Below are 26,337 nucleotides of genomic sequence, written 5' to 3' on the forward strand. Positions count from 1 at the left end.
AAAGAAATACCAAAACTAACAATATGAAACCAACTGTATTCTTTCTTCCCTTATACTAGTAGAGACAGCAAACTTTATAAGTAGGCTATGGAAAGAAGAGTGCTTTTTCAAAAGTGTTTAACCTCCCAGTGTCTTTCCAAACTTAAGTTATGGCAGCATTTATTAAAAAAATAGAAAACATCTGAAAGTTTAGTTGCCCCCACCCCCGCCCCATCTTTATAGCCTAATAACTTCAGTTTTCACTGACTGGGCCAAAGATGTTCTTTCTTTTAACAAACTGGAATTTTCAAATAGGTTATCTGTATTTAAATATGCTGAACTTTGACTAGTCTTTTTAGAAAAATTGGTACAATATTCATATGAACCTTGATTCTGCATTCATTCTCTACCTATCTCATTTTGCCTTTTACACGAAAAAAGTAAAATTTTAACACTCAATTTGGAAACTAAAAGTTACATTAAAATATTTATTATTATTATTATTTGAGAGAGGGTACAAGCTAGCGGGGGAGGAGCAGAGAGGGGAGACAGGATTCGAAGCAGGGCCCACGCTGTCAGTGCAGCATGATGTGGGGCCTGAACTTAGGAACTATGAGATCATGACCTGAGCTGAAGTCAGATGCTTAAGCGACTGAGCCACCCAGGTGCCTCCAAACTAAAAGTTGGCTTTCAGGTCTATATTACTTTTAAATTACATTTTCTACTTTTCTCCATAATTCAACCTTTGAAAATAACAATATTTTTTCAAACAGATGGCCTGAATGGTGTCCCAAAAGTGTAATGAAGTAGTTAAAACCTCATGGAAAATCTTTTCAGCAAAACTTGTAGCTTGTGTCTTGGCTAAATATTCAGGGGTTAATATGGCCCTATTGTTCAGTATCTTTTTCCTAAAGAGAACTTTTGTATGGTAATTTATTTTTTATTGTGCCTAAACACATATGTAAATAACCTTTAGTAGTAAAGAATTATCAATTGTATAATTTGCTTACATACAAATCTAAAAAGTTTACATAGCAAGTACTCAAAAACACATGGTTATGTACTTTATCATTACTAAGAAGTTTTCTTAGAGCCTGGAAGTCAATAATGGGTGAAATTAGTTTATACTGGATAAATAAATGTTTATACTGGATAAAGAATTCTACATTGCTTCGGATAACTGGGAATTGGGCACAACAAACTACTTAGTCTGGGTACTCTTTCTTAGGAAGGGTATCATGTTCTGTTTGGTATTCTAACATCACGTTTTTAATAGAGAAAACCACTAGCTTTCACATCTAGTAACGAAATGGGAACTGAAAAATGTAAAGTTATTAAGCCTTCCCAAAAGCTGAAACGTGGACTTTTGTTCTTCTCTTGATTTCATTAAACACGCAGATTCCAGGAGAATAGGTTGACCAACAATTGTAGCACGGTACCATCCCGTCTCTTAGAAGAATGTGACACCATCGCATAGCTTCCAGCACGGTGAAAACATTACTTTCTCACTTTTCCCACCCAAAGATACATAAATCTAGCTCCTTTCCCCCTCTATTACATGTTGTACTGATTTCATCATCGCCACTGTGAACGGCAGTTTAATAAACACCCAATTTACATAGGCACTTAGCTGGCTGCTGAACAGCAACACACAAAAACCCAGGCACTAAAGACACTTGAGCTACACATTTATCATGAAGGCCTAATACATATTTATTGACTGATGCTGTACGATCTCCTAGATCTCTCCTAACCAAAACTCTAGAAACCTATTTAAAGACCTCTGGAAGAGAGTCGCAGAATCGAGACTATTTAGTACTGCAGAATCCCACACAAATAAATTGTAATTTTTCCAAAGTCGGTGGCTTACTTCACCGTCAAGCAACAGGGAGTAATTAATTCTTACTCGAAACTTAAAAGAATCGCTTGTCGGGGCAAGTTTCAGGTGTGGCCCTGGAAAGATGCCACGTTCCTATGGCAACCTCGAATCGCCATTTGAAGCGTTCTCGCGACCTCCCGCCCTGACGTCACTTCCGGTATCACCTGTGTGGTTACCGGGAGCTGTAAACAAGGTGTGCAAGCATCCAGAGAGCTGTCGGGATGCAGCAGAGCGGAGCGGGTGGAGGCCGTGGCTGCGCTCTGCTCCCACTGCTGGGCGTCCTGCTCTTCCAGGGTGAGTGCGCCGGCTGGTTCCCCCAACTTCCGGCCGAGGGGGTTAGGGAAGATGGTCGGTTTTCCGGTTCCGGTGTGGGGGGGGTCTCAGGAAAGCCCCCACATGGCTTCTAGCAATGCAGGAAATGTGAGGGTGTGGGGAGGCTGCTCTCTTCCAGTATTCGCCACCCACTGAGCAGCCTGTCAGTGCTTTTCCTGAGCGCTGGGGACGACGGACCCTTTGCGTGACTCGCTTTGTATTGTGGTGCTGGCACGACTTGCTAGAACCACGGAGGGCTCTGGCTTCGGGGGCACCCCGTCCTATCCTGTGATGACTTATCAGCGGTTGACCCTGCTGTGGTTTTGTGGGCTGCGTGCCCTGATTAGGATGGGGCAGTTCTAGTGCTCAGTAGTTTGGCTCAGTAACTGTTGGTACGTTTGTTTTTTTGTAGGTGGTTGTCAGGGACTAGGAAGTAAAATGGGTATTGGTCACAGAAGGGATGTGCTGTGATTTCGTTAACGCTGGAGAGGCATTTGGTTGAGGAAAAGCCACTGCTGGAGCATTTTAACGACATTTTTAAACTACAAGAAAGGGCATACCTTTTCTGTTAACATTTTAATCTATTAACCAATATCAGAAGTGCAGTATTCACGCTATGGCGCGTTCTAAGGATTTGGATACATTTTGCTTTGATGCAATTTTCAAATTGCATAAATTTCAGCCCGACCTAATTGCCTTCGTTTTAGGGTGCCATTATGTCCTGCATTTGTGTGTGTGTGTGTGTGTGTGTGTGTGTGTGTGTGTGTGTGTGTCTTCTCAGGAAGTCGTATGTTAATAGATCAGAGTGAATTGTTAATTTCATAAAATTTCCCTGTGGTTAAGAGGGAATTTCTGAAGGGGGGCTTTAACATAAAGACATCAGTTGTTCTAAATCTTAGCATGTAAGGCCAGGAAGTTTTTATTTATTTGATGACTAATATCCAGATTGCCAGCACACTCCTTGGTCCCTCCCAGCTCTCTGTGTCATCACAGGTGTCCAGTTTTTCAGCTAAATTATTTTGCAATATAATATGTAGACTGACCTACTGTAATCCTAGTTTCATCTCTCCCCATCCCCCAGATATTCCAAAGTTGTCCTATTGTGAAAAAAAAAATCTAGAAATGATGAGTGGTTTCGTAAACTTGATGTCATTTCACATAGAAAAGCATCCATCAATTATAGCAGACCAAATAATTCAAACTTAAAAGTTTGTGACCTGTGTGTAGTTGAATTGATTTATCTTTGTCTTTTATTTTATTTTTTAATGTTTATTTATTTACTTTTGAGAGAGAGAGAAAGCAGGGGATGGGCAGAGAGAGAGAAAGAGAGACAGAGAATCCCAAGCAGTCTCTGCCCTGTTAGCCCAGAGCCCCGGGAACCCCTGAACACTGAGATCATGACCTGAGCTGAAACCAAGAGTCAGATGCTTAACTGACAGAGCCATCCAGGTGTCCCTGTCTTTTGTTTTTAGAGCTGACTTTGGCTCAGGCCATGATCTCTTGGTTTGGTTCGTGGGTTTGAGCCCCCGTGTGGGGGCTCCACATGGGGCCTGCTTGGGATTCTCTCTCTCTTCCTCTCTGCCCCTCCACGCTCTGTCTCTCGCTGTCTCTCAAAATAAATAAGCTCAACATAGCTTTATTCAGATAGAATTCACATGCCATACAATGTACCCATTTAAAAGGTCCAACTGAGTGTTTTTTAGGGTGTTCACAGACTTGTGCAATCACCACCATAATCAACTTTAGAATGTTTTCATCACCCCAAAGAGAAACTCCATATGCATTAAGTCACTCCCCATTCCTCCCTTCCCCCGCCCCGGGGCAGACACCAATCTACTTTCTATTGCTATGATTTGCCTAATTGCTATGATTTGCCTATTCTGGACATCTCACATAAATAGAATCATACAATATATATTCCTTTGTGGCTAGGTTTTTTCACTTAGCATGTTTTCAAAGTTCACCCATTTTTTGGAATCTGTTTCACACCAGTGTTTATCTGCTTTTCCCCTTCAAAGATAGGACCCATTAAATGATTAGCTTGTTTGAATTCTCCAATTTGTAAACATAGTCCCGTTATATCAGTTGTCAAGTACATGGAAACGATAGTTTAGGCAGCCTAGGGTTCTTACACTTTTCTCCATATAAGTGTGCACTTTTATGAAACAAACGTTGACAGCTTTGTATTCTGGGAAATTGTGTAAAACTTGGAGTTTTGTTTTGTCATATTCTTTTCTTTCCTTCTGTGCATAAAATTACATATGTTTCAGTGTGATATTCTTGTTTTCCTCCCAGATTAAAAAAAAAACTTGTTAATGGTTATATTTCTATTGTTGGCTATTTTGACTTGGCAAGAATGCTTTTTTACTCAGGAGAAAATATAAATATCCCTAAATACATTGGGTTTAGGATGAAAATTTCTGAATGAATGTAACAGTGGATTAGTTATTTTATTTTATTTATTTATTTATTTATTTATTTATTTATTTATTTATTTTTTGGGTAGAGTAGACAAATTATTTTACATCTATTGATTGTAACATACTTTTAATTTTTAGAAACTAAATTTTTAGAAACTAATTTTTAGAAACGAAACATACCTGGGTAACTGGCACCTAAGTCAGGGTTTAAAGTGTCACTGGTACTCCAGAAGCCTTCCTTATACTTCCTTCCAGTCATTATCCCTTCTCCCTGAAAGGGAGAGACAGGTACATTAGTTTAGTTCATCCATGGATCTTACTTTTCTCTATATACTTAAGACCCACTTATCCAATTTTTAGATTTCAGTAAAGTGACTTTACATATTGATAACTTTGTGGTGAAATCATGCTAATGAACACGGAGTTAAGATATATTAACAAGAAATTGGTTGTTAGGTAGACTTCTTAATGGGGTACTTACTCTAATTCAGTAACCAAAACTTGCCCAGAACTTGTAGGTTTTATGCTTGTTTGGCAAGAATTTTTGTTTCATAAAAAGGAAACTCTGTTGGTTTGGTTCAGTTGAATATTACTGAGCATCCACAGTGCCCTAGCTTCTGTTTTGATGAGCTCAGCCTCTATTGGAGAAGACAGACAAGCCAATAGATAATTTTAGAATCTGGTATTAAGAGAGAAATATGCAAGAAACTGTGGGAGCACAGAAGAGATGCCCTTAATCAGCCATGAGGGTACAGGGAAGACTTCCTGGATGTGCCACCGAAGTTCAATCTCGAAAGAAGTTGAGGGGCACCTGGGTGGCTCAGTGGGTTAAGCATCCGACTTTGGCTCAGGTCATGATCTCATGGTTCCTGAGTTTGAGCCCTCTGTGCTGTCAGTGCGGAGCCTGCTTCTGATCCTTTGTCCGCACTCCCCCTCCCCCGCTTCCCTGCCCCTCCCCTGATGATTCATTCTCTCTCTCTCTCTCTCTCTCTCTCTCTCTCTCTCCCTCCCTCCCTCCCCCCAGCCCCAAATAAATAAACTTAAAAAAAGAAGGAGGAGGAGAAGGAGAAGTAGTAGTTAGAGATAGGGAGTAAGTAAATTCCAGACAGAGAGAGGAACATGAATAAGGCATAGAGTCTTTAAATAACTTTCCAGCAAATTTTTTGAGACGTATACTTTGATTGGGTTAACTGAAATCACATGTGGAGTGTGTGTGTGTGTGTGTGTGTGTGTGTGACACAATCAGTGTGGAGGGTTGGCTGGAGGGCTGGAGGGACATTAAGGAGATTCTGGCTTATAACTGTAACTCACATATTTCTTCTTTGCTCTAAACCAGGGCCGGCAAACTTTTGTAAAAGGATAGAGGATAAATATTTGAGGCTTTGTGGGCCATAGGTCTCTGTTGCAACTGCTCACCTCGGCTTGAGTAGCGCAAAAGCAGCCCTAGACAATATCTAAATGAATAAATGTGGCTGTGTTCTAATAAAACTTTATTTACAAAGAGTCATCGTACATTAGATTTGGCCAGTGGGCCATAGTTTGCTGACCCTTACCCTACACCAACTGTCCACTGACATTATCTCTTGGCTATCTCAAAGGCCCATTAAACTTATCCGAAATCAAGCTAACGCTTTCTCCCCTTCCCTTCTCTAGTCTTTCCTGTGTCAGTGAATGGTATCACCAAGTCAGAAACCTGGGAACCGTCCTTGATACTCTGTTTCCCTAACATTCCACAACCAGTCTGCCACCAATCCTTACTGATTTTACTTTGTAAGTATGGTCTTCCTGGGTCTTTCCATGTCCACTACCACCAACTTAGTTCAAGCTTTATTTTTCACTTGGCTATTGGAGTAGTTTTCTAAGTAATCTTAGATTTACTCTTGACTCCTCCTCAGTGTCTTCCCTAGAGTGATCTTTTAAAAATGAAAACCTCATCATGTCTTTTTTCACTCAGTCCCACATTTAACTGTTTTCCTTGGCTTCCCACTACTCTGAGAATAAGGACCCAAATCTTTAAGGTTCTGTATGACCTGCTTACCACCCATCCACATCTCCCTTTCTCTCATGCTGTTTGCCTTCCTTTCGGTTCCTTGGCTGCCTGTGCTCCTACTTGGCACAGGACCTTTGCATATGTTGTATTCTCTACCGGGAATGCTCTCCCTCTCCTCACTTTGTCACCCTTCCTTCAGAGCTCAACTCAAAAAGCAACTTTTTCGGGGAAGCTTTCATTAACCACTCCCTGCTCCCCTACTGTAATAGGTGCATTTCTGCTACTCTCTTGGTCTTTGCTTCAGAGTACTTGCCAGGTTTTGTAATTACACGTTTGTCTTTATGATTGATTTGATTGATAATGTTGAACTTTTGATGTATTTTAAGCTCCAAAATAGGGAGCATATTTATTTTGCTCATGTTTAATTCCAGGCTCAGAGGGTGGCACACAAATGGATGCTCAATTACTATATGTTTGAAGAATGAGTGAGTGAATAAGTGTATTGTCAAGAAAGCCTTGGGATGGAGAAGGTCTAGGAGCAAGCAGTCACTGCTTTAGAGAGATCCAATAAAATCAGGATAGAAGGACACCTATTGGGGTTTTTCCAGTTTTAGGACATGATGCTCTTTACCAGAAATGGTAGTGGAGTCTGGATTGTGCTATAGGGGTCCAGAAGTGAATGGGAAGGGGGGAAATGGAGATGCCAGGTGTATACTGCTCTTTCACAAACTTGGCTTAGAAACGAAAGAGAGGGCAGTAGCTGGTAACACATAGTATCATGGGGTTAAGGGAAGATCATTATTATCTTGTTTTTTTTTTTTTTTTAAACGTTTTTTATTTATTTTTGAGACAGAGAGAGACAGAGCATGAATGGGGGAGGGGCAGAGAGAGAAGGAGACACAGAATCGGAAGCAGGCTCCAGGCTCTGAGCCGTCAGCCCAGAGCCCGATGCGGGGCTCGAACTCACGGACTGCGAGATCATGACCTGAGCTGAAGTCGGACGCTTAACCGACTGAGCCACCCAGACGCCCCCATTATTATCTTGTTTTATTGTTATTTGTCTACCCATTTTTAAGGATGGGAGAGACTTCTCTGTGTTGAAACAAAGAGGCTGAGGGGGGAGAGGGCCCTCTGGAAAGGAAGAGGTTGAAGATAGTAGAGAGAGAGGGTTTTTCTGCTGAAGCAGGGCTTGGAGGGGAGGGCTCCAAGGCAGGACCAAAGAGGATGGCCTTGCATAGGAAAAGGGATACCACACCCTTTGAGACTGAAAGTATGGGTGGGTGTAGCTGCAGGAAAATCCGTGGCTGGGCAGTTTGTAAAGCCTCACATTTCTTGAAAAAAGTAAGAGGAAACGTTTTCTTCTGAGAAAGAGGGATTTGGAGGTTGCATAGAGGATGGTGAAAATGGCAAAGGTTTGAGGAATCCGAAAGAGCTGCTGATCAAGGCTGCTTCGTTAAGGGCTCAGCTATGGGTGGAATCCATGAATTTCTCATGGTAACTATCTGTGCAGTTGTGTCATTTTTCTCCTTTACCGCACACCAGCCACAGCCGAGGAGGTCATCTCGGGCTGAGCTTTTCCTGAACGGGTGCACTGGAAAGAGAAGGGTGTAGAGGACTTAAGCCTGTTGGAAATACCGTAAAAAAGGGGGAGCGGAAGAGACCGCGTGACTAATGAGCACACTTGGTTCCTATACTAGAATTTCTGGTGACCTGTCCACCTCTTTCTCTCAGTCTGCGTCTGCTCCCTTGCCTCTGAATTTTTGCCTTCAAGGTGCTCACGAACAGGGGAAATAGTCTTTATAAATTGAAGGCAATCAGCAGTATATGTACCTGAGGAGCATTACGTATTATTTGTTATGAAAACAGTGAAGAAAGAGCAGTCAACTGCACCCAGAGGAATCTGGGAAGGCATCACAGAGGGGGCCGCTATTTGGACAGGGTCTTGAAGGTGCGTGAGCACCGTGGGGGAGGCACACGCAGGCAGGATTGGTAGGAATGGGGAGAGCCTTCCAGATAATGCCACATTCGAAGAGAGGCACAGTGGCGTGAAAGGACCTCGTAAATTTGGGAAATGGTGGCTATCCTGGGCGTGGTGGAGGGGATGGACGGGATGGGTAAGTGGGTGGAGTAGCAGAAGTTTGGGGCCAGGCTGTTCACTGTTTGGATTTTATTCTACGGCTCAAGGAGGAATTATTGAAAGTTTTTGAATGTTTGTGGTGTTCATTTAATAACAACGGCTAACATTTATTGAAAGATTCTATTTCAGACGCTATGCTAAGCATTTTTGTGTTATCTTATTTAATCTCACTAGATCCTAGCAGTGATCCAAGGAAGTAGGCCTTGTCGCTCTTCCGTTTACCAAGTGAGGAGACTGAAGCTCGAGTAGGTTAGGCAACTGTGATCCAAATCTTCCAGCTAGAAAGTAGCTGGGCTAGAACGGAGGTCCAGGCCTATCTAATTCTAAATCTGTGCTTTCAAATCTCTCGACTGTACTTACGTCTTAGGATAAAGGAGTAGTATGGGGAGAGTGTAGATTATCCATCCATTTTCAGCTCCCAGTTAAAAAAAAAATTCTTTTTTACACTTATTTATTTTTGAGAGACAAAGGGAGACAGAGCGCGAGTGGGGGAGGGGCAGGGAGAGAGGGAGACACAGAATCCGAAGCAGGCTCCAGGCTCGGAGCTGTCAGCCCAGAGCCCGACGCGGGGCTCGAACCCGCGGACCGTGAGATCATGACCTGAGCCGAGGTTGGATGCTCAACTGACTGAGGTGCCCCTCCAGCTCCCAGCTTTTGAGCTTGTTCTTGAGTAATGAGTAAGGTGGATCGGGAGTGAGGGCCTAGGAGAGAGTAGGGGCTGAGGGATGAAGGCTTTTGGGGCAGAGGAACATCATTTGCAAAGTCATAGAAGGAACGACAGATCTAGCATGGCAAAGCCAGAGTGGATGCGATGGAGGAAACAGAAGTAAATCCTTATCTTTGAGATGGGTCAGATCTCATTCGAGTTGTGAGCTCAGCCTTGGTCTCCTCCTTTTAAGAGGAATGCGCACAGACTAGATTATCTTGAGAAGAGCAAGAAAAATCATTCAAAGCAGACAGAGGTGAAGGCGTTGATGACTCATAGCTGGGGCAGGGTTGAGAGAGTGTAGGCAGGACTGAAGAGGTGGCCATCATAAGGTTGAAGCCATCTAACATGCACTGGGGTAGGCAGGCTTTCCAGTGTTACACCTATTTTCACTCATTTATTCCTCACAGTGACCTACTGAGGCCAGTGCTGTTGTTCTCATGCCCACCAGGGTGAGAAACTGAAGACTAACGTAACTTGCTAAGACCACAGGGCCAGCAAGTAATTCAGCTGGGGTTTGCCTCGACCGGAGGAGGGCCTGCTGGTTTTCAGATTGGTGTGTGGGTTTGCGCTCTTCTGAAACCTTGCTGCTCTGTTCGCCTTTGGCCTGCCGAAAGAATCATGGCTTGTTGCAGTGGAGAAGGAAGCAGTGAAAACAAAGTGCGGGTGACTTTCCTAAAAAATGACTCCCTGGTGGAAGATAAACTTCTCCTCTGCGTTCTCTGAACGCGGAGGGGATTGGTCAGAGGAAAGCGGAAGCTCTTCCTGGGGGAACTGGGATGCCAGATTTGGATATCTGAGCCAGTTTTGGCAAGAGTTCAATCTCTGGAGGGTTTAGAAACGATATCTTTTTTTACATTTTACAATCTTGGTTTTTTTTTTTTTTTTTAAATGTTTATTCATTCTTGAGGGTCAGAGAGAGACTGAAGGCGAACGGGGGAGGGGCAGAGAGAGAGGGAGACACAGACTCCGAAGCAGGCTCCAGGCTCTGAGCTGTCGGCACAGAGCCCAACACGGGGGGCTCCAACTCATGAAGAGTGAGATCATGACCTGAGCCCAAGTCAGACGCTTACCCGACTGAGCCATCCAGGTGCCCTTTTATTTTTACATTTCAGAATGCATTAAATTGTTCTGTTTTCTTCCCCCATGATTTACGTTTAATGGATGTGGGATTCATTAACCAGAGGGAAGAATAAAATACAACCAGATCGAACCTTGGAGCAGCTTTCTAAAATTCTTTGAAACAAAATGCCCTATTCTTGTTTCCTGTTCTCATTTTGCTGGTGGTTGAGACAGCGGTAGCTTTGGGTTACAACTGTGCTGTACTTGGGGATAAGTCCCTTCGACCACAACAGCTGCCATAATTCCTGGCGGGGAGTGGGGGTGGGGCGGATGTGTGTGTGTCGAGGGGGAGTGAGTGGCGTTGCCTTTCAGCTGCTGTGGGCAGACCTACTTGTTTGTACTTCATTTGACCACAGTCTGTCTTTGGAAAGATGCTGGTGTTTTAGATTTTTTAGGTTTTAGATGGTGTTTAGGTTTCAGATTTTTACCCAAGCATTCGTGCTGTGACTGAATATCGTAAACTGACAAAAACACTCTCCTTGGTTAACGCAGATATCTGCTCCTTGTCCTTTTGGGCCTGCCTGACAAGATATTTGTTACTCCGAGAGCCCTGAAAATGATAGTGTCTGCGCACTGTTCACTCACATCTGTATATCCCGCCCAGCTGCATACCTTTTAAATGTTTGGGCTTTGCTCTGATTAGGTGTTTACATCGCCCTTTCCTTGGAGATTAAAGCGGATGCGCATGTCCGGGGTTATGTTGGAGAGAAGATCAAGTTGAAATGCACCTTCAGGTCAACTTCATCTATCACTGACAAACTCACCATAGACTGGACGTACCGAGCCCCCAGCAGCAGTCGTACTGAATCCGTGAGTATTTCCTCTTGAGGAAACTTCTTTGAGTCTTCTGTGGCCCACAGCTCTGGAGTCCTTTTACTCCAAGTCCCAGGCCCCCCTTAGACCTTCTCATCTTAGAATCAAAGATAAGCTTCTGTCCTATATGGCATCCATTTGGTCACATACGGCTTTTTTTTTTATGGGAGGATTTTGTAAATACGCTATATAGGAAAAAAAAATTGCCAGAAACTCAGAGGAAATGTGGTTCACTTTTGTTTCCCGTTTGTTGTTTCTTTTTGCATGTTTTCCTAGCTTATTTTCAGATTCCAAGTACTACCACGAGTATCTCCAGGACTGCTGGCTAGAAAAAATTCTATCGGTCCCAGTCATAGACATCCTGTCTCATAAAGCTGCTCATTTCCTGTGGCATGAGGCTGTCTCCATGGGTGTATCTGTTTGCGTATCTGTACTCAGTAGATTTATCTTGGCACCGTGTCCTAGCATGTAAACATCTGCACTGATTTATATAGTTCCCTTCAGAGGGGATGGTGGCACCTCGTGTTGATGACAGATGCTGTTGGTGACAGATGGCCTTGCAACGTTAGAAGCAATATACTTTATACACACATATAACACACATTTATGGCCCAGATCCCATTGTTGATGTCTAATTGGAGATTGCAGTGCTATTAAAAAACCCTTTCTCTTTATGCTTCCAGCAGCATCCTTTGTTCAGGATAGATGCTATATTGAGGATGTAAATGTCATAGCTGTATTTTCGAAAGTATCCCTAGTTTGTTTATACTGCGTTCTTCCCTGGGAAACTTTCTCTTTGATCTTAACATATAAGGTTTGGGTTTTGCTTTAGGACCCATTATTGAGAGCCACAGAGCTTGGAAGCAGGTAGGGGGCTGCAGTGAAGGAAGCTATTCCTGGTCTCTCTTCCTTAAAACAGTTCCTTTTGTTTTGAGTTATCAGAAAACTATAGCTGGCCTTATTTGGCTCTGCCTCCTTGGCCAAAAGCAGGACAGGGCAAGCAGTGGGAATCTTCTTGGGTCAGAAACCTTCAGTGCAAATAGCAGTTCTCATATGGTGCTGTTTTTTTCTGGGAGACTGATTAGAAAGCCAGCAAGCTCACCTGCATTGGAATCAGCGGACCTTTATTTATTGATTAAAAACGCTTATTTATTTATTTGAGAGAGACAAAGTGCTAGTGGGGGAGGGGCAGAGAGGGAGGGAGACACAGAATCCGAAGCAGGCTCCGGGCTCTGAGCTGTCGGCACAGAGCCCGACGCGGGGCTGGAACTCACGAACCGTGAGATCCTGACCTGAGTCGAAGTCAGCCGCTCAAACGACTGAGCCACCGGGCGCCCCTTGAAATCAGTGGACTTTTAAAGCCCCGTTGCCTGATGTCGCAGTCCAGGCCAAGTCAGTCAGGATTCTGTTTGAGTAATCGGTTAGCGAGTATTAGAGAGTCACCAGTTTAACGTGGAACTTACAGGTTGGGTTAATCTCAGAGATACACAGCAGGATTTGTTTTGTCAGTGAGGAGCTTCAAGCCCTTTTACAGAGATGCTGATGATCAGTGGTCGGCATTCTTCACCTCCCTCTTTGTTTGTTTGTTTTCAACATTTGATTTTTAAGTAATCTCTACACCCAAAGTGGGGCTCGAGATCAAGAGTCGCTGATCCACCGACCGAGCCAGCCGGGTGCTCCCTCCCTCCCTCCTGTCTCATGGCGCTCGTCACACACGTTATTATTTCTTCCTATCTGAATTTCCCCCTTAGACCGGAAGATTCATGACAGCAGGGACTGACTATGCCTGTTTGGCTCTCACTATATCCTTTTGCTTAACCCAGTGCCTAGCGCGTAGTAGGGGTGCCGTAAATATTTGTCGAATGGATACATGAATAATGGAACTGAGAAGTGATTCAGCATCTTCTCCGGGAAGTTGCTCTTCAAAATTGGGCAATTGAGTGCTTGCAAATGGGAAGGTACCAAGTAAACAGATAAAGAGGAAGGCCTTGAAACGTTGCATAAGAGGGAAAGATCATATTGTATTGTAGTATTTGCCTGGCCCACCACCAGACATATACTGAGGTGCTTTTGGTGACAAAGTGTCTGATAATTGATCTGAAGCAACGTCATTTTGATTCAGCAGACATTCATTGAGTACTGATCACGTATTTGACTTGCGATTGGTTTGTAATAATGGCCGAGATAACTTGAGAGACGCTTGACTCTATCATAAGAGAATATTTGAGAATGTACTACTGAGTACAGATACGCAAACAGATACACCCATGGAGACAACCTCATGCCACAGGAAATGAGCAGCTTTATGAGACAGGATGTCTCTGACTGGGACCGATAGAATTTTTTCTAGCCAGCAGTCCTGGAGATACTCGTGGTAGTACTTGGAATCTGAAAATAAGCTAGGAAATATAATTTGGAATAGTTGTACCAGCCCCATGGAGAGTTCACCGTTGTTATGACACTCAAGTGAGTAAATCTATGGGAATCATTTGCAAACCATAAGGTAGTATACAAATAATTAGCTGCGACTTTAGAGTAGGGTTTCCTTGGGGTGCCTGGGTGGCTCAGTCGGTTAAGCGTCCGAATTTGGCTCAGGTCATGATCTCACGGTTCGTGAGCTCGAGCCCTGCGTCGGGCTCTGTGCCGACAGCTCAGAGCCTGGAGCCTGCCTTGGATTCTGTGTCTCCCTCTCTCTCTGCTCCTCCCCTGCTCATGCTCTGTCTCTCTCTGTCTCAAAAAAAAAAAAAAAAGTTATTAAAAAAAAAAAAAAGAAGGGTTTCTCAGCTTTGGCACTAATGACATTTTGCGCCGGATAATTCTTTGTTGTGGGGGCCTACCTGGCACACTGTAGGATTTTTACCAGTATCCCTTGACCTCTACCCACTAGATGCCAGTGGCAGTCTCCCCACCTGTGACAACCAAAAATGTCTCCAGACATTGCCAGATGTCTCCTGGAGGCCCCAATTGCCACCACCCAGTTGAGAACTACTGCCTTAGGACTTCAGGGAGAATTTGGAAGAGCTTTGAGAGTTAGGATTCTGGGACTCTTTTGTCAGGCCTTTTCCTGATAAGTTGTATTAACTTGTCTTTTAGCCTATAGGATGAAGGTGAACAAAACATAAAAAAAAAAAAAGTCCAACCGAGAAAACCCATCATGCATTTGTATTTTGTTTTGGACCTACTGAGCTTTACATTGTCACTGCAGTTTGGAAATGAACTTTCTTTCCTTCTGGTGTTTGCTTTTCTTAGATTTTTCATTATCAGTCTTTCCAGTATCCAACCACAGCAGGCACGTTTCGGGATCGAATTTCCTGGGCTGGAGATGTGTACAGAGGGGATGCGTCTATAAGCATCAGCAACCCTACCCTCAAGGACAATGGGACATTCAGCTGTGCCGTGAAGAATCCCCCAGACGTGCACCATAACATTCCCGTGACAGAGCTAACAGTCACAGAGAGGGGTAAGCTAACTGCCGCCAACCTGCTGCGGGGCTTTGTGCCTCCTGTGGCGCTTCCCCGGGTGGTCAGGGACAAGCTAAACTACCTGTCTTTGTGAGCCAGTCAGTCAGTGGGGGCTTCTGCCTTGCTAATTGTCTCTTAGGATGAATTTCTTAATCTTTACTTTGCAACCTGCAGTTGTCACTCAATTGTTGTTCTAGTTTTCCCGTGAATCTCTTTTATTTTAACTTCAGGTGACCAGAGGTCTTGTGGGATGCATGGCAAACCCCTCCGTAAAGGGGAGCTTGTTCCCTGTGTGAAAGATAGGTCATTTGATTTCCCTAGTCCGTTTGCACCCTCAGTTGTGAGGCTGTGTTCTTGCCCGTGTCTTGAAAGGGTGCCCCCTCTAACAAGGGGGGCAGCATACTTCTTTTATGTTGGAAAGGGCAGCGGTTTCCTTTTGGTGTGAAACCCAAGGAAAGTAGGTTAAGGACTGACCTTTTTTTTTTTTCGACATTATTCCCTGGTGACTCCTGAGTGGCCATTCTAATCCTCAGTTGGATTGGAACCAAAGACCTAGAGATACAGAACGGCATTGTGGTTCGTTATAGATGGCCTATCATTTCACAGGTCTTTCTCAAGTCTGTCTGTCTCCCTTCCTTTCCCTTCTCCGTCTCTTTCTTTAAAAAAAAGTTGTTTTTTTTTTTTTTTTTTTTTTTAACATTTATTCATTTTTGAGAGACAGAGCATGAGCTGGGGAGGGGCAGAGAGAGAGAGAGACACAGAATCCGAAGCAGGTTCCAGGCTCTGAGCCGTCAGCACAGAGCCCAGCGTAGGACTCGAACCCACAAACTGTGAGATTGTGACCTGAGTCAAAGTCGGATGCTTAAGGGACTGAGCCACCCAGGCGCCCCTCTTCTTTCTTTTGTTAAGATGGCAACTCAAGGTTTAGGGGCGCCTGGGTGGCTCAGTCGGTTAAGCGTCCGACTTCAGCTCAGGTCACGATCTCGCGGTCTGTGAGTTCAAGCCCCGCGTCGGGCTCGGGGCTGATGGCTCAGAGCTTGGAGCCTGCTTCCGATTCTGTGTCTCCCTCTTTCTCTACCCCTCCCCCGTTCATGCTCTGTCTTTCTCTGTCTCAAAAATAGATAAACTTTAAAAACAAAACATTAAAAAAAAAAAAAAAAAAGATGGTAACTCAAGGTTTCAAAGACCCAGTCACGCTCATGCTGCTGGCTGCCGTAGAAAGTAGTATAGTGTTTTTGGAAGAGAGTTTGGTAGTATGAGTCTGTGTGCCCCTTGATCCAGTAATACCATGTAAAATTTTATCTTAAAGAAATAGACGTAAATATGAAGATTTACGTACAAAGATGATCATCATAAAGTAACTTGTAGATTCAAGGAATTGGAAACAATTCGAATGTCTAGCATTCCAATCCTGGTTCAACAAATGACTCAGTGTGCTAGAATACCATGCTGCCGTTAAAAAATAACACCCAGAAGGAATTTTTAATGACCCGAGAAACATTTATTATATGGTACCTATAAGAGGGGTCTAGAAACAGTCTGTAAAATATGATCCGTACTTCTAAAAATGTGCACTCTCCTCCCTACCTGCAGACCCATACCCACGTACTCCAAGAAAGCACTGGACGGGTAGATACCAATGCGTTAATCCTAGGGAGTGGGACCGTGGCTACGTTTTTATTCTTTTTGTACCTTTGTGTACTTTCTACCCCTTCTACCACGAATTTATTCCTGTTGTGATCAGAAGAAATACAAGAGCAGGAGCACCCGGGTGGCTCAGTTGGTTGAGCGCCCAACTTCGGCTCAGGTCACGATCTCGCGGTTCGTGGGTTCGGGCCCCGCGTGGGGTCCTGTGCTGACAGCTCCGAGCCCAGAGCCCGCTTCCGATTCTGCGTCTCCCTCTCTGTCTGCCTGTCTGTGTCTCAAAAATAAATAAGCATTAAAAAAAAAAAAAAAAGAAATACGCGAGCAAAAGTAAAAGCTTTCTCATGTCAAAGGAGGCCCTTTTGCGCGTCCCGCCCTCTCACCTTCCCTTTCCCCCCGTCTAGGGTTTGGCATCATGCTCTCCTCTGTGGCCCTCCTCTCCGTCCTTGTCTTCGTCCCCTCAGCCGTGGTGGTTGTCCTGCTGCTGGTGAGGATGGGGAGGAAATCAGCTGGGCTGAAGAAGAGGAACAAGTCTGGCTACAAGAAGTCGTCTATTGAGGTGTCAGATGAGTAAGTCCGGCTGGAGCCCTGAGCAGCCTGTCCCTTTCTTCTTCGGAGCTGTGCTTTGTGGACAGTACCCAGAGATCTGAATCCACACCGTTCCTTCTCCCCAGGCCAAGTTTAGTTCTGCCGAGGAGTACCAGAGGGAAGGTTGGAGGTGAAACTGGTGGATATTAATTCGGAGAGAGAGGTGGAGGGGTGAACAGTATGGTCCTACTCTCTCCTTTGGAAATCAGATTAGACTCTGCTATGGTTCTGCGTATACATCCCCAAGGAGATCACATTCCTTCCAACTTACCAGGAAATTCCAACAAGTCGGTTACTTTTCCCTTCTTGTTTCGACACCAAGCTGATGTCTCCCGACAGAAAATGCCTAAGCAGTGAGGAAGGCCTTAAGAATAATAGCCTTAGACGGCAAAAACCGATTTAAAGCAGCAAGATCTGTTCTTGGTCAGCAGATGCTCTGAGGGGCTAATGGGATTGTGATTATCCAATCACATTTATGAAACGTCATGTTGCCAGTGAGCAGGCATGATCCAGTATTTTCTCTAAGAATAAATCTACTAAAAAAAAGGTGACAGAGTCTGCATGAAAACCCTTTCATTCTCCATTGTCTATACCAGGTGTTCCTAACGTTGGGAGGGAACGCTTACCTGGGGAGGGTCTAAAATGTTCTCTGTGTGTGTGTGTGTGTGTGTGCGGGCACGTTCATGTGTGTGCATTATTTCACGGGAGAGAGAGGGCCCTTTCCAAGGAATCTGTGGGCCCGCTAAAAAGGTAATGAGCTCTTGGTAGAAATACTAAAATGTCTATTTCTAAGCACAATGTAACAAGCCTCCTCCTTAGGTCACATTGTTTCCTGACATTTCTTCTCTTTCACTCCACCTACCAGCTGCATTGAGCTTATTTGCTTCTCTGAACACACTGTATACCCTCAAGTCTTTTTTTTTTTTTTTTCTCCCACATGCTTTTCTCTCACTCGGAATCCTCCCCTTCCCTCTCTTGTTTGCCTGGAAAACTCTTCCTTGTCCTACAAGACCCAGATGAAGTGTCTCCTTCTCGTGAGTGTCCCTGAGTCGTCCCCCCCCCCCCCCCCCCAGAGTAGGCCACTCCCTCCTCTTTGCTGCCATAGCAGTTTGACCTTAAGGACTGAAACATTTTATTACATCGTGTCATAAAGTACTCATTAAGTTTCAACAGGTTTCGCACACCCATGAGATTGTGAGCTCTTTAAGGGGCAGTGTTTTATTTATGCCTGTACCCCCAGCTCAGCACAATGGCTCATCCGTGGTGGCTCATACATTCATTTCTAAATGAACGATTGGGAACAACCCCTATTTATTGGGCACTTCCTATGTGTCAGGCACTGTGGGACGTGTTTTACATGTGGTTATTTTTTATCCCAGAGCTTAAGTCACCTGCCTAGTCACCCTGCTAGTAAGTGGCAGAACTGGAATTTAAAACGCCACCTGTCTGACTTCAACAGCGGCGTGCTTAACTGCTCTACTGTGCCGAGGACAGTCATTGTTCAGATCTGGTTTGTCCTTTTTCTCCAGCACTGACCAGGAGGAGGCGGACGACTGCATGGCGAGGCTTTGTGTTCGTTGCGCCGAGTGCCTGGTAAGCCCGTGCCATTTCTCAGTTTGCTCTTCACGCTCCTTCTTCCTGCTGACTTACGGGGACCCTTGCTCCCAGAGGCAGCAGAGGATGCTTGGGTAGATCTGAAGCAAGGTCTTCCCTTAAAGCATTTCGGTCTCAGGGGAACCCCTACTGATTCTTTTTTTTTTTTTCTTTTTTTTTTTAAGTAGGCTCCATGCTCAGTGCAGGGCCTAACACGGGGTTTGAACTCACAGCCCTGAGATCAATACCTGAACTGAGATCAAGAGTTGGATGCTTAACCGACTGAGCCACTCAGGCGCCCCGACCCCTGCCGATTCTAACCATTATTTTGTTTTCTGTCTCACGGGCATAGAGCGATGTCCTTAGGTTAGGGAAGGGACCGTGTAGAACTGTGTCTGCCAACTGACAGCGAACCCCCTGAAAGATGGGTGCCTTAAGCCACTGGGTCACACTAGCAGATTTTGTCTGGTTGGACTCAGAGTCCTGAATTGAACTTTCCTGCTGTGTGTCAGTCCCCCCCCCCCTCGCCCCCCCCCCCCCCCAGGGGAATCAGCGCGATACAACCTTTTGGGTGACTTGTGGCTTCATCAACAAGAAGTACCCCTGTCGGAAGGCCAGAGTTTTGATTTAAATTTCAAAAGGCTGTCACCCCTCCCCTTTTAAGCTCTTGCTGTGATTGGTTGGCTCCTGCGGCTGTCCCAGGGTCCTAGGAGGAAAGACTCTCTGATGTGGTGCAATTGGAAACAGGTCAAAAGCAACTTACCATCTAATATGAAACATACCTGTCATTGCCGGGTTTAAGCTGGAATTCTCTTTGTACTCATCGCCAAGCTCAGCCCTTGGCCAGGTGACCGCAGCGTTCTTTTGTTCCTCTCGTTTTCAGACTTGAGTGTGATGGGTAAGGTGAGGGACAGTGCCAGTGAGGAGGACCTAGTTATAACCCCTCGGGGTTTGAGTACTTTGATGACACAAAGTAAGAGGGTTCTCATCCAGTTTTCAGATATTAATTCATTCAGCAGTTATTTAGTGAGCATCTGACATGTGCCAGATAGGATTCTGGGTACTTAGGAAGCACGAGTGAACAATACTGACAAAAATCTCTGCCCTCAAATAACTTACATTCTTTTCCATGCCTAGAAGACGCTCATTCTCGGGGAGCCTGGCTGGCTCAGTCTGTAGAGCACGGGACTCTTAATCACAGGGTTGTGGTTTCAAGCCCCACATTGGTGTAGAGATTACTTAAAAAACAAGAAAGAAAGAAAGAAAGAAAGAAAGATAACTCCAAGACACAACTGAAATGTCACTTTCTCATAAATTGGGGTACAAACAGTAACTAATGAAATCTTTTAAAAATAAGTGAACATATGGTATATCAGATGGCCCTCAATGCTATAGAGAAAAATAAAATAGGGAAGGGAGATGGGATGGCTGGAAGGCGGTATGGTATTACATAGGGTAGCTGGGGATATCATCATCACTGAAATGATATTTGAGCAGACACCTAAAAGAAGCAGATAGGAAGCCATATAGCTGTTCTGGAGGAGCATTTCGGGCAGAAGAAATGGTAGGTGCAAAGGCTCTGGGGAGGTGGGGCATGATTGGCATGTTCTAGGAATAGCCAGGAAGCCGGCGTGGCAGGAACGAAGCAAGCAAGGTGAAGAATTGTATTTATTGGTATCAGAGAGAGAATGCTCAATCTTATAGAACATTGCAGGTGATGCGAATGATCTGGGCGTTTATTCTTAGTGAAATGGGACGCGCTAGAGGTTTTCGAGAAGAGCAGAACCGTGAACTGATGTCTGTTTGCAAAGGGTCATCCCGGCTTCTGTATTGACAAGAGGTAGGACCATGGTCAGGGGACCCTGACAGTCAGAAAGCCCAGCCAAGAGACCTTAACAATGATGCAGGTGAGAGAAGATGGTACTGGTTTGAACCAGGGTGCTAAGAAGTGGTTGTGTTCTGATTATAGTTTGAAGGTGAAGCCAGAAGGATTTATGGGTGGGTTTCACGTATATGGGAAAGAATGAGGAGTCAGGGATACTTAATTCCCTGGTTCTTGACTTTAGCAACTGGTGGAATAGATAGAAAAGGTAGATTAGATGTAGACCAGAGCCCTGGATCTCTCCAAGATGGATAGACCTGGCAAAGGAAGAAGAATTGGTGAAGGAGTCTGAGAAGGAATGTCCAGCGAGCTAGGAGAAAACCAGGAGGGTTTGCTATCCTGGGAGCCCAGTGAAGATTGAGTTTCAGGGAAAAGAAAGTGATCAGCTGTGTCAGTTGCTGCTGAGTCAGGTCAAGTAAAATGAGAGCTGAGGGTTGATTACTGGCCGGTCTGGTGGTGTGGGGGCCGTTGGTGACCTCGGCAGAAGCAGCTTCCGCGGGGTTAGCGGGGAAGAAAGCCCGACCGGGGCAAGGTCAAGAAAGAACACGACGAGAGACACTGGTGACAGTGGGTGTAAACAGCTCTTGCGAGGAGTTTTGCTGTGAAGAGGTGCAGAGAAAGAGGGCAATAGGTAGCAGGGAGATGTGTTTCAAGGGTTACCTTTCTGTTGAAGATGAGAGAAATTACGGCACGTGTGTATGTGATGGGAACGATTCAGTAGAAAAGGGAAAAATGATGCTGCAGGAGGGAGAGAGGAGGTTGCTGGAGTAACTCCAGGATGCAGTGGACAAGCGGGGATGCTGGCCTTAAATAAAGGCGGGGAGAGCAGACCCCTAAGAATAGTAAGGAAGACCGCACAGTTGGGCCCCGATGCAGGTGAGTGGGCACATACGGTGATGGGAGCTTGCGAAGCTTCCCTGCCGACTACTCTATTCCCAATGTGGGGAGAAAGCAAGGTCGTCAGCTGACAGCAAAGTGAGGAGTAGGTGCTGGAGGGAGGTTTGGGGAAGGAGGGAAGGCTATGGAACAGTAATCCAGGAACATGAATGGCCTAGAGAAATGTGGTCTGCTAGGTAGTTCTAATGGGCCAGTTGAGGTTAGAGGTAATGAATACAAATGTAAATAATAAGAGTGAGGGGCACCTGGGTGGCTCAGGGGCTAAGGGCCCAACTTCAGCTCAGGTCATGATCTTGCTGTTCATGAGTTCGAGCCCTGCGTGGGGCTCTATGCTGACAGCTCAGAGCCTGGAGCCTACTTCGGATTCTGCGTCTCCCTCTCTCTCTGTCCCTCCCCCGCCCACATTCTGTCTCTCTCTCTCTGAAAAATAAGTAAGCATTAAAAATATATATATATATGTTTAAAAATAAACAAGAGTAAGAATGAGAATAATGGTACCAGTAGCCAATCTTGAACGAGCACTGACAGTGTCAGGCACAGGGCTAAGTGATTTCCATGCATTGTGTCATCCGATTCTCATAGCCTTTCTGTGAGGTGTCTATGAGTATTTTTATTACCCCCATTTTACAAATAAGGAAACTGAGGCTTAGAGACGTTAAATAACTTTAAAGTTCACACAGCCAGCAAGGGGCGGAGCTGGGGTTGGCGCTCAGAGAAACCCCGAAGCCGCAACTCCTCACTATAGTCCCGCGTGTTCTGCTGCAGACAGGCGCCTTTTCCCGCGTGTTGAGGTTTTAAAGAATATCCGCCACGGAAAAGGGAACCACTAGGGTCTCAAGACAGAAATTAGCCCCAAAGACACCAAATATGTTGAAGTCCTGTGACACTTCATGGGGATGTGGGTGTGTGGATGACGTTAATTTCACCGTTAATGTCGCCCCACGCTGAGCTCCATCCGAGGGGTCCTAGAATGTGGTCTTCGTCTAAGCTCTGAACTACACCTGGTATGGTGTCAGTGACATTATACTTCATATAGACACCACAGCTGCTTTTCTTTCCCTCCAGGATTCAGACTACGAAGAGACATATTGATGAAAGGCTTCATGATGTAAGAAGAGTCACCTGATAGAAAATATCCCGTCCCACTGGCAGCTAAAGCCTCTCAGAGAATCGAAGCTGCTCGGATCGCTGTGCCAGAGGATTCTGGAAGCCATCCGTAGAGACGTTAGGAACCATTTATTTATTGAACAACTGTTCTTTTTATATTTATGAACTGTTCAAGAACTCCCAGAAGAAACTCCTACCTACCCGTTCTAATAACTTATGCTCTAATCGAATGAAGGAATTCTCTTCCTGAATAGAAAGAAACTTTTTGTTTTTGCCTTTGCCCTTGAACGTGTTACGTGCTTTCTTCTGGTTACTTGAGGGAAAATCCTAAATGTTGGCCACACCGCTGAGGCCAAAATATTTTTAAAAAATGAAATGGAGCTTGTAGTGTCCAGATGTGCGACGAGACGAGATGTTTGGGATAAGTATTCTTTGGCATTTGCTCCGTGAATGTTTTCAGCTGCGGATCAGCGCACAGCATGTACTCATTGGTTTAATGACATCATCCGTTGTGTTTGGGTGACTCGGAACTCTAATTTCCATAGAGTCGGTAGGGCCCGGAGCCCATGGTTTGCTTTGACTGGGTTTTTAAAGTATTAAAGTGTCGTCAGTGTCCAATTAAGGAAAGGAACGGTGACGTAGAGGGATCCCTTTCTTTTGTGTTGCTAGGTGCAGCTTCGAAAGGTTTTTTTTTTTGTGGGGAAATGTATAGAATATTTTATCAGTTATTTGCAAGGAAATCATCTTTTTTTTTTCTTTTTTTTTTTTTTAACAAATGCCACTCCAGAGTTCAAATGTTGGATTTACTTTAACGAGGCTTATGTTTATCGGAAATCATCTTTTGACCTTTGTTATTCTTCGGAACTTTTCTGAGTTCTAAAATGCGCCAAATATGAGTGAACCAAGGTATTTACAAACTGTTTTTGTTTATGTCGTATTTGACATAAGGAAGTGAGGTCTATACTTCTCTATAGTCTATACTTCTCATTTCTATTCTCTCAGTACCTTATATCAGCTTCCTCCATTTTCCTGCAGCAACTGATTTCAAATTTTAATTTACATGGGATTTTCTACAAGCCATTAAGTAATACGTGTGACATGTCCGGAAGGGCTGATAGTATAGTCCTCTGTAAAAGAGCGATAGAGTTCACTTCTCGATTATGAGAGACAAAAATTATCCTCCCTCCTCCCATCTTTGTTTTTTGTTTTGTTTTGTTTTGTTTTCCCATGGTTCTTCACTAGGTGGCTAGGGAGGTTTCCATATTACAGCCTGATACGCCCCATATGTTACACAAAAAATCACTTTGCCAAGATTTATGTTTAAAATTTGGGGTCATTAGTTCTGGAAGTCATCAGTAAAGACTTTAAGAATTATGATATGGGTTCGGCCTGGCCTCTTTTGTTAATCTAGTCCATACATAAGAGAGTCTGGTTCATTAACAGATATTACGATTTACCTCTGGTCACGTAAGGAAGTGAAAGAGGCAAAGACACGTTGACTGTTTATTTCCAGTGGTTGAGCCTCAGAGTCTTGGGCTGTTTGTCAAGTATATGGTTGTCTGGGGCCAGCCTGGTGACAGACACTCTGACACCACAGCAGAGAGGGGAAAACATATTTGAGCAACAAGAGTAAATAATTTGGGTTCTGGGAGATTTGAAGATAGAGACCCAATTGTGGGGTAGACTTTTTGTGGGTCTGAGAAAGAGATGATGTGACAGGAACCCAGTTAAAACCGCATTTCATGAATTGAGGAACCGGGTTTGTCTGGGGTTTCTTGTAATTTCCTTTCAGGTGTGTTATGAGGATTAATCCAGTTGTAGTAAGCTTGTCACTGTAGGTAAAGGGTGCTGTGTGACCACTTGGTCATGTTATTTTGTAGCCTCGATCGTGATTTGAACAAGTCCCTTTCTTTTTAAGTGACCGAACAACAGCATCCTTCGTGGTAAGAGAGTAGGCTGGGGATTTAGTCGTCTCCGTGGGTTTATGGTCGCACCAGTCATAAGGCTTCTGTCAGTGTTCTTCTTTATCTCTTACACTGAGGTCTGGGTTACAGCCTTCCCCCCACCCCCAAAAGGAGCAAAAAGCAGTTCCTTTTTTTTAAAGATGGAAGAAAGATAACTTTTTTTTTTAAACGTACTCTTTTTAATACTTTCTAAGGTGCTATTCTCCCTCTCTCTCGTTTTCTTTTCGCTGCTCTGTATGCAGAACACATCGAATGAAGACCAGCCTTGTCTAGAAAGTGAATTGAATTCTGAAAGCTTCAGAGGGGGTTAAAAGCCTTTCAGAATTTTTCTTTGGCTGCCGGAGGCTTTCCTCGGGGCTACACTATCTTACAAGTTTCGTGCATTGAGCTCTCAATTCCGTTATCGAATGTGAATTTATGAAATGCTTTGTGTTTCCCACGGGTCCCTTTGCCCCAGGCTTCGTGGAGAAGGTACTAGGTCTCCGCAGCTCCCAAATCGTGCGCTGGTGTTTCAAGAGGGAATGTTGAATGTTCCTGTTTAAGGAGAATTTTTGGAGGTCAAATCCTCAATCTGAACGCTCTGTCGTGTCACTCAGTTACGGTTCTAAAAGGGAGCCGGGAAGACCCCCAGAGAGTGGACCAAGACTGTCATTTAATTGAACAACTGGAAACTTCGCTGCCAGAAGAGGCAGCTGCATTCGTTCGATTCCTGCGTTGGACTGTTGTTAACTGCTGCATTTCACAGCGTTTTTTTTGCTGTTTTGTTTTGTTTTGTTTTGTTTTGCAGGAGAATGTGCACTGTTAGGCCATGTGCACAGACATTGTAACTCTTGATATCTTTACCACATCACAGTTAATAAACTGCTTTGCACTGTCTGGCTACTTTCTGGTTTGTATCTACATGTAAAATGAGAGCTGTCATATGAAAGGGGAGGAGGTTGTGGTTTTCAGCATCAAGCAGCCATTCGCGTCTAAGCTTTACCCCTGCAAGACCCTGCACGGATTCAATGGGGTGCTGGAGCCAGTTCACCCAGCAAGAGCTGATCGTTAAATTTTTAGGAATTTTGCAAACTGATTGTTAAACTACTGGTGGCTTGAAATAGGCTGTGGTGGGTGTTTATGTAAGTTGCTGGCTTACCAGTACACTATTTCTAAGAACCATGTAGCATAGGGGCGCCTGGGTGGCCCAGTCAGTTAAGCATCTGACTTCGGCTCAGGTCATGATCTCCTGGTTCATAAGTTTGAGCCCCTCATCGGGCTCTGTGCTGACAGCACGGAGCCTGGAGCCTGCTTTGGATTCTGTGTCTCCCTCTCTCTCTGCCCCTTCCCTGCTCACACTCTGTCTTCTCTCTCTCTCTCAAAAATAAATAAACATAAAAAAAAAAGAACAGTGTAGCATAGTCCTTGAGAGGAGCAAGTATTCAACAAGTTTTCAAATGATACAGGACAAGTTCCAAAAAACCATGATGGCCGTGTGTAGGTAGGTCAAGCCAACCCAACCAAGGTTGAGGGTGTGTACAACTGAGAACACTTATTTTGAAGTGGCAACTTATTTTTTTAAAAAAATTTTAAACATTTATTTATTTTTGAGAGAGAGAGAGAGAGACAGAGCATGAACGGGGGAAGGGCAGAGAGAGAGGGAGACACAGAATCCCAAGCAGGCTCCAGGCTCTGAGCTGTCAGCACAGTGTCCGACGCGGGGCTTGAACCCACGAATCATATCCTGATCTGAGCCGAAGTCGAACGCTTAACCGACTGAGTCACCCAGGCACCGCTGGAGTGGTGACTTAAAAGCAAAAGATAGTTTGAAGCGAAGAAGCTTTGAGTTCTTATCTACGATGTC

The 26,337-nt window shown here is 44.5% G+C and overlaps 1 protein-coding gene across 2 annotated transcripts; it reads left to right on the forward strand.

Annotated features, from left to right (window-relative positions):
- Positions 1-204: 204 nt before the first annotated feature.
- On the forward strand, positions 205-25,370 carry MPZL3 (myelin protein zero like 3). 2 transcript variants are annotated; one of them, XR_014135321.1, is made up of 6 exons: positions 205-2,152; positions 11,189-11,355; positions 14,608-14,818; positions 16,868-17,033; positions 17,138-17,598; positions 18,581-18,642. XR_014135321.1 is itself a non-coding variant. In XM_078432803.2 (6 exons), exons 1-6 carry the CDS (start codon positions 2,080-2,082, stop codon positions 22,513-22,515), a joined length of 708 nt encoding a protein of 235 aa, XP_078288929.1. In that variant the 5' UTR covers positions 205-2,079; the 3' UTR covers positions 22,516-25,370. The 2 variants fall into 2 exon arrangements, 1 of the variants encoding a protein (XP_078288929.1); XM_078432803.2 differs by lacking the exon at positions 17,138-17,598 and adding an exon at positions 22,489-25,370 and having other exon boundaries at positions 18,581-18,644.
- Positions 25,371-26,337: the final 967 nt, after the last annotated feature.

Source organism: Panthera onca, chromosome D1 (genome assembly GCF_046562875.1).
Source record: "Panthera onca isolate mPanOnc1 chromosome D1, mPanOnc1 haplotype 2, whole genome shotgun sequence".
Classification (NCBI taxonomy): Eukaryota; Metazoa; Chordata; class Mammalia; order Carnivora; family Felidae; genus Panthera; species Panthera onca.